Genomic DNA, 8,442 nt, shown 5'->3' with positions numbered 1-8,442 from the left:
TCAATTTTTTTTTAAACCCAATTCAACTATCCAAGTGTAAAATTTGTTACGGAAGGTATTCCCATCAGAATAATGGCAGTTTCTTCAAAAAATGTCAACTGCGGCAAAAATATAATCAAAACTATGATTTACTCTTTAAAGAAATAGGAATGGGTCAGCGCTGCATTAATGCTTAGATGGAATGTGAAAAATTATTTCTAGCTTACTCGGTAGATGTAGGATACAGGAGCAAGAGTGTAAAGCTGCCATTGGTCAGGCTAGAAATAATTTTTCCCATTTTATTACAGCATAAATGCAGCGCTGACCCATTCCACCGAACTTCTCCGACCGACGAAATACAGAGCCAGGAACACCTTTACAAACAGTAAATAGAGAATTTAGTCTCACTTTTTTTTTAAAGGATGTCGAGAAAAAAAGAAAAAAAAAAGAAGAATAACAGAAGCCCTAAATCAATAACAAAAACTAATATTAAATTAAAAATTAAAAAAACAAAACATGTCCCAGAGAGCCGACCTCATATTAAGATGAACTTCGCGGGTCAGAACACACATTTGTTAACAAATATGAACTGACAGCAGGTAAAAATTTTAAATCATTGAGCTTTTTCTCCTTATCTTCCGACTATGAAATCGCTACCAATCACGCGTATAAAGGCTTAAAATTGCGTTTAGAATTTACTTAACAAGATTATAGCTCCTAGTGTATATAAGCTGGAAGTTTCAAATAAATATCAAACGCAGAACACTTCGTTCTATCAATTAGGACCAACATTTTTAACGTACGGGTAAATTTTTTTTCTACCATAATTGTGAAAAACGTCAAATCGGTTTTTAATTAATATCTCCGGCAATTAAAGTTCTACAAAAACGAGGCCAAACTAAGAACACTTTCCATCAAGTCGCCTTTTGAACGAAAAATGAATTATCAAACTCGGTTCATCTGTTTAGGAGCTACGGTGCCACAAAAAGACACACTAATACACACTTTTAAAACTTCCTTTTTGCAACGGGGAGGGGGGGGGACAAATTGGCTTCTGAAATGATACCTTATAAATTAAATAGGGAATAAAACCTAATCTAAACGGAATTTAAGAGTTTTTTATTCAAATATTTAAAAATGTTTAGAATAGAAATTATCCGTTTAAGATCGGTCAAAAAGTAACGGATACGGATACAGATCTTTGTTTTCCCTCGGATATCCACGGATACGGTTACGGATATCCGGAACATCACTAGTATAGATATAGTAAATTTATTATTTAAAAAATGAAGAAGGTTTATGCAGCGCGATCAGAATGTTATCAGAATGTATTTTATTACGTTTATATGTAAAATGAAAAAAAAAAAGTTAAGAATCGGAGCGGTTATTTGTATAAACTAAAGCAAAGCGTTGTTTAGACCAGGGCTGTGAAGTCGGAGTCGAAGAGTCGGAGTCGGACTGATTTTGGGATAAAGGAGTCGGAGTCGGAGTTGTTAGAAATTATGTCGACTCCGACTCCGGGCTTCTTTTTTACTTTCCTTTTCAGTGACTCTCCTTGCATTTTTTAAAAACTGACAACCAATTGGTTCGATTACATATATAAGAAGATACTAATGAGAAAATAACTGCCATTATGGCAATCAGCTAGCTTGAGTGCTTACCGAACTTTCTGTAACCGTCCCCTAATTTGCTTGCTTTTTAATTTAACTAATAGCAATTGTCAGCAAACGGTTTTGTTGCCTAACATTTTCAATTAATCACTTTAAAATAAAAATAGAAATATAGTGTTTTGTTCGATCTCAGTTATAAAATAGTAAACGAAACGTAACAAAATAGTAAGTCAAAGCCCGTAGCTAAGTTTGAAATTTTTAAGAGTGATCGGCAAATTCAAAGAAATCCTGGAGCGAAAGCACGAATCCAAAAGATCCGATGAAATAATTTAATGTTTTTTTCCTTTATTAAGACTATTTCTATAAGCTTGGTTCTCACTAAAAAGTATGGAACAAAATAAGTGTAAATGATTTCTTGATTACAACAATTAATCTTAAAATCTTCATATTAAGGTTAATTCTAAAGCAGCCAATAAAATTTAAATTAAAAATTTAGCGAAGAAGAAATATAGGTATAGTAAAAGCTATTCGTACAAAATTGTATATCACCACATTTTGTGTAAAATTAGCTCCTGATTTATCTGAGCCCTATTTTCGTTGAAATTTTATTGATGAAATATAATTTAAAATATATTCACGAAAATTTTCAGACTTAAAATATTTATATTTTTTATAAACTCTGAAATTAACTTTGGGTGTCATCTACCAGATGGATGTCACCTGGGCAAACCACTCCCCTTTCAAGAACTTGGATTTAGAAAAAAAAGCTTTTTTTCTCTCAAGTTACAGCTTTCAAAAATTAAAAGCACACGATTTGATTAAAACCTATTTATTAGACATTAAAGGGGGGGGGGATTACAGGTAATCTTTTTCAATTTTTTTAAAGGGATTTTTAAGTCATCTCACTTTTTAACTCGTAACTATTGGAAAATTTGATTTTTAAATTGAATTTCCAACGTTGTATGCGTCTTGGGTTTATAATAAAAAAACAAAATGCGAAATTTTCATAAAAAGGAATTAATATTTCAATCTCTGTTCAGAGGTTTTTTCCCCTTCCCCTGAAGGGAGAGAGAGTTGAAAAAATACGATTAAAAAAATTAAAAAAAGTCCAGAGTCGGAGTCGGGCGTTTCAAAATCCAGGAGTCGGAGTCGGGGTTGGAGTCCGCCATTTTCCTTCCGACTCCGCAGCCCTGGTTTAGACTAATACAGTGGGCAAACTTCCGCTTTCAGTGATGCTAAAGGATGAAAGTCCATTCACAAAACCAATATTTAGTGTCAACGAAGCCCATTCTAACTCTTCGCCGCTCTTTTCCGAAAAATTTCATGTTGCAGGCAAGTAATTTGTGTCCGCATTAAAAAACATTACTCATGAAAAATTCGCGTTTTAGCCATTTCGCGTAAGTCGGATCGCGTTGTAGCGGGATTCGACTGTAGTTCTGTTTGAACATAATGTCTTACTATCTTTAAAATAAAGAAAATGTATCAGAGGCTGAACAGTGTATAAAGTTAAAGCTGAACAAGCATGAAGACATCACTCTATGATTTTAAGCTGTAAGATACGAATCCTTTACTTAATTTAACATGAATGGTTATTTTAAACATTAAATAACCTGAAAATGTTAAAGGTTTGAAACAGTACAGAGCGAAAAAAGCGTCCGAGGCCCGTTTAGAAATAAGACAGAGTAGTAAGACACTCTGTCTCTCTGTCTCTGCTATGTCTCTGTGCTTTTCCTCTCCAAGTTAGCTCTGTTAAGAGCTCTTATTCAGGAAACTCGTAGGAAAATTTCTATTATTGAAAATGAGTTGTTTAATTTACATCTCAAGCTTTCTAATTCCATCTCTAATTTTGATTTGATTGACAGTAAAAGTTGGAACAGGGTTCTTCAGTCTACTTCTAAGCATAGGTCCATTCATCGTAAGAAGTTGGAATCTCTTTTCGCAAATTATGCTGATAATGCTTCTGATGTTTTCCCTCAGGTGAATCAGAATGCTGTTCTTAATCTTTCTTCCAAACACTTGACTTCAGATCAGCTTAATGCTCTCAAACTTAATAACAATTTTGCTTCTGGTTCAAAACCTTCTTTTCCTAAGTTGGTTGCTCCAATTGAGAAAGCCTTTAGATTTAGTGCTCTCACTGCTTCTCAAAAGGACTCTATTTGGCATATCATTGCCAATACTGTGGATTTCAATTCCAAATGGACTTCAAATACTTTTAGCAAGCATGCTAATTCTTCCATCAAAGTTTTGTGTTCTGATCCTGATCTAGTTGTTACTAAGGCTGATAAAGGTGGCCAAATTGTTATTCTTGACAAAAGTTCATATTTAGATAAATGTATTGAGCTCATTGCGGTTGGTCCTTATGTGACACTTCACAAAGAGCCTAGTATTAGAGAGGTTAATCTTATTAAAAATGTTGTGAAATCTTCTCCTATCATCAGTGAGTCTTCGAAAAGGTCTTTAACTCCTTCTGTTGCACATTGTGCCAGATTTTATGCTCTACCAAAGGTCCATAAACCCGACATTCCGCTTAGGCCTATTGTTTCAAACATTGGTACTGCTTCATATAATCTTGCTAAGTATTTAGTTTCTATCTTCTCTTCTCTTTTGGTTAGCAACTCTTTTACTGTCAGAAATTCTGTTCATTTTGTTCAGAAGTTACGTTATTTTAAGCCTCATGGTTTAACGATGGCTTCTTTTGACGTGAAATCACTTTTCACTAATGTACCGGTTATTGGGGCATTGAATTGTTTTAAATTGAGACTCCAAGAGCATCATTTTTCTAGTTTTGAGATTGAGGAACTCGTTTCACTTACTTGTGTTTGTCTTGAATAGAATACTTTTGTGTTCAATGGTACTTACTTTCGAATGTCTGAAGGTTTAGCAATGGGTAATCCTTTGAGTCCTATTTTAAGTGACATTTATATGCACTATTTTGAGACTAAACTTTTTGAAACCATAACGTTTCCGTTCTATGTTCGGTACGTTGACGATTGCTTTGTTTTGCTTGACCAAAACCATGTTGATAATGAATTTTTACTTTCTACTTTAAATTCTATCGATCCTTGCATCCAATTCACTATTGAAATGGAAACTGATAGTTCTCTTTCATTTTTGAACGTCTTTATTACTAAAAGTAATGATGAATTTATGACTTCGGTGTTTCGTAAGCCTTTTGCTGTTACACTACCTCCTCACAAATGTTCTTCTCATCCTCCAAACCAAAAGTTGGCCTCATTCAAGGCTTTTGTGTTCCGTGCTTTGAACATCTGTTCTTCCTCCAATTCTTTAAGTGCTGAGCTTTCTTATCTTAAAGCAGTGGCTTTCGATCGTGGTTATTCTCCTAGCATCATTGATTCAATTTATAATAAGTTAATTAAGCCCTCTCATTCTGAAAAGGTTTCTGCTTCTAGTGCTTCGTATACTATTGTTTTGCCTTATTATCCAAAAGTTAGTCATCAAGTTGCAAAGATTTTGAAGAAATTTGGTTTCGATACAGCTTTTTCTCCAGTTAATAAGATAAAATTTACAAACTTAAAGGACCCCATTGATTGCCATAGCAACTGGGGCATTTATAGCATCTCCTGCAAGTGTGGACTTGGCTACGTTGGACAGACTAAACGTGCTCTCAAGCACCGTCTGAAAGAGCACGAAAACTATGTTAAGCATAAAGAACTTGCTCGTTCTTCCATCGCTCAGCATTGCTGGACTTCTGGTCACTGTTTTGATTTTTCATCTGCAAAGATTATTTGTAAATGTTCTTCGGTTTATGACCTCGATTTCTGGGAAGCTTACCATATTTGGAAAAATTCTCATTCTCTTGTCAATGATTTTTCCAGCACTCCATTTTTTCATGATATTTGGAAGCAATTTCTATAATTGCCTTTCCTGTTTCTTTGGTGTCTCGCACTCTTTTTGTCTCCTGGCTTCTGATTGGTTGTCTCTTGCCTTGCTTTGAGCCCGGAGCGTACATGCTGTTCGCTGATTGGTTGTTTGTTGTCATGTTCCTGTATTCTTATTAGTTGGCTCTCTTTGGTATAAATACCGGTGTCCACCTGGTTTTTTTGTCAGTTCTCTCGCAACTTCTGGTTGTGTTGGTGAGCTTTTTGCACTGATGAAGAGGCTCCATTGTAGCCTTGAAATAGCTATATGCTGCATTTTCTCGAATATTTGTGCTTTATTTACGTTGTTTTTTCACCTTAATCATAGTAAGACACATAAGGAAGGTGCGTAAATGTGCCCCGATGAAAATGCGTAAACTTGCCCTGTCGACAAGATTTGATTTATTTTTAACTTGTGGTACCCGCACGGCTTTGCCCGTAGTAGGAAAAATTAAAACTCTTCTGGTTCGCTTGTCTATTTACAAATAATGTAGGGTGAATTTCTGGCGAATTGGCTTGTGCCCATGTTACGGTTCCACGTTATGATAATTTCGTAATTTACTCGTCTATCATTTTGTTCTTAAAATAGGAATAGAAAAAGAACCACATCGAATTTTCAAAAAAATCTCTTCGAAGTGCACGCCTCCATGCTACAAACTAATTCTGTGCCAAATTTCATGAAAATCGGCAGAACAGTCTAGGTGCTATGCGCGTTACCGAGATCCTGACAGACAGAGATCCGGACAGAGAGAGATCCTGACATACTGAGATCCTGACAGACAGAGAAAGATCCGGACAGAGAGACTTTCAGCTTTATTATTAGTAAAGATGAAGATAAAGATGTGCAACAAAATTTAATAACTTTTCTGTTCACACAAATAAATTTTTAGAAGTTGATAAAATTCTACTCATTTTTGCATATTTATTTGTTCTTAACTGTGTATTATTTATTCATAATAAGCTTCAAAACGTTCAACACTGAAATTACTCGACTTGGTCGAAAACAGATTTTTCTATCCGCATGCTAAACCAAAGCTCGACTGATGCTCAAAAATTTGTGAGAATATTTGCTAGGGAGTAGCATCAAACTGGTATGACTGTTGGATCTTCACTTATAGCTCGTTTTCGAAAAAGGGCATTGCGTAAATGGGCCCAATACGTAAACGTGTCCCGGTCTACCCTATACTTTTACTGCAAATAAGGGATTATTAGTTAAGACTTTTTTTTTTCTTTTTTGCTTATTATTATCGTGTATGCTAGCTTGTACTGAGAAACATTTTCTATTGATTCACCTTTTTTTCTCCAGAATTTTCGGACATGTTTTGAATTTTGATGCTGGCAATTCCCAATCTTGTACCTATTTCTAATGGGACTTGATTTTAATGTTTCTTCACTTGATTAAAACATTTAAATGTAACGTCGTCTTTTTGAAACCTAATTCATATTCCCATTGTGAAACTTGGGCGTAGAGGGAGAAAGAGAGGGGGGGGGGGGAGAGGTCCGCAAAGCTAGTACCGTCTGCCCACGTTTGTAGTGGAATTGGCAAATGTCCAGTTAAGACGAGTCTATCCGAATGAGGGGGAAAAGTAAAAATTGCACTTGTTTCGCTCATTTCGAAGTGACTCTGCTTAAATTTGAAGATTGCACACATATGAGAAACTTGGCTTCCCCTAAATCTAATGGATGCGACCATTTCCGTATGTAAACCGGGTGTTAGTCTTTCCATCTCTTCGGTGGTCAGACTACATGTTTTTTGTTGGGGGTCTGTGCTGGCCAGGACTTTGGAAACACCAGGCCTACACAATTGTTTGAAAACACGCGGAACTCTCAGAATTCTATATGTTACCTAGTCTTCACCAGGGGCGTGCACAGAAATTTTAGGGCCCGTTACAAATAACTTTTCTGGGCCCCTCTCCATATTGTTTACCCCTATATTTCACGCATTGTTTTAAAAATATTGGTCCTCCTTCAGGCTCGGGACTGGGACAACAGGTGACTTTTCTCCCCCCCCCCCCCTCCACCCGCGCACGCCCCTGGTCTTCGCTCACCAACAGTTTTGGTTCAAAAATTACTGCAAGTGTGGTAAAATAGTTTGTTTTCCATTTTCCCCATGTTTCCTTCTACCACAACCGACCTCACAAAAATGTAAAAATGTTATTGAATTCTTGTGAACAATGAGCTTTTGATTTGCCTTCGATGTTTTTTCTTCCTTTTACTAAAGTCTATTTTCGTGCTTCGCTTTCGCCCACACAAGCCATTTTAATAGGCGTTCTCTTTTCGCAAATTTGCGATGCAGATGGAATTATTGATGATGCCACCCAAAATATGCAAATGAACATTCTCATTAGCTGCGGAACGAAAGATTTCTGCAATTCTATCCTATGAGGAAAATGTTTATTTTCATCTGTGGTCTCTTATTGATAATTCTTAAAAGAAATTTATCTCCTTTAGTAATGTTTAACTAAGTTCAATACGATACTTTATAAATAAAAAATGCTTTTATTATAAGTTGGTTTATATGTTTACATGTCTTAAAAAACATATCTTTTTCTTTTCTAATAATAAAGCTGAAAGTCTGGATACAACTGGTCTGAATGTCTGTGACGCGGATAGCGCCTAGACCGTTCGGCCGATTTTCGTGAAATTTGGCACAGAATTAGTATGTAGCATGGGGTGTGCACCTCGAAGCGATTTTTCGAAAATTCGATTTTGTCTTTTTTCTATTCCAATTTTAAGAACATTTACCGAGCAAATTATCATAACGTGGAGGAGCAAATTACCACAACGTAGACGAGCAAATTACCATAACGTGGACGAGCAAATGAACACAGAAAATTGGCGAGAAATTCATCATCCATTATTTGTAAATATACAGGCTAACCAAATGACCTTTTAATTTTCAACTATGGGCAAAGCCGTGCTTGTACCGCTAGTAAGTAAATAAAGTTTCTCCTTACTTAAATCCTTAGATACAG

The 8,442-nt window shown here is 35.7% G+C and overlaps 1 protein-coding gene across 1 annotated transcript; it reads left to right on the top strand.

The window, feature by feature from the left end:
- The first annotated feature begins 4,454 nt into the window (after nucleotides 1-4,454).
- Nucleotides 4,455-5,544, top strand: LOC129235087 (uncharacterized). The gene has a single exon (XM_054868766.1). It carries the CDS (start codon nucleotides 4,455-4,457, stop codon nucleotides 5,463-5,465), a length of 1,011 nt encoding a protein of 336 aa, XP_054724741.1. The 3' UTR covers nucleotides 5,466-5,544.
- Nucleotides 5,545-8,442: the final 2,898 nt, after the last annotated feature.

This window comes from Uloborus diversus, chromosome 2 (genome assembly GCF_026930045.1).
Source record: "Uloborus diversus isolate 005 chromosome 2, Udiv.v.3.1, whole genome shotgun sequence".
Classification (NCBI taxonomy): Eukaryota; Metazoa; Arthropoda; class Arachnida; order Araneae; family Uloboridae; genus Uloborus; species Uloborus diversus.
Note: the sequence above shows the minus strand (reverse complement) of the source record. Positions and strands in the feature narration are given on the sequence as shown.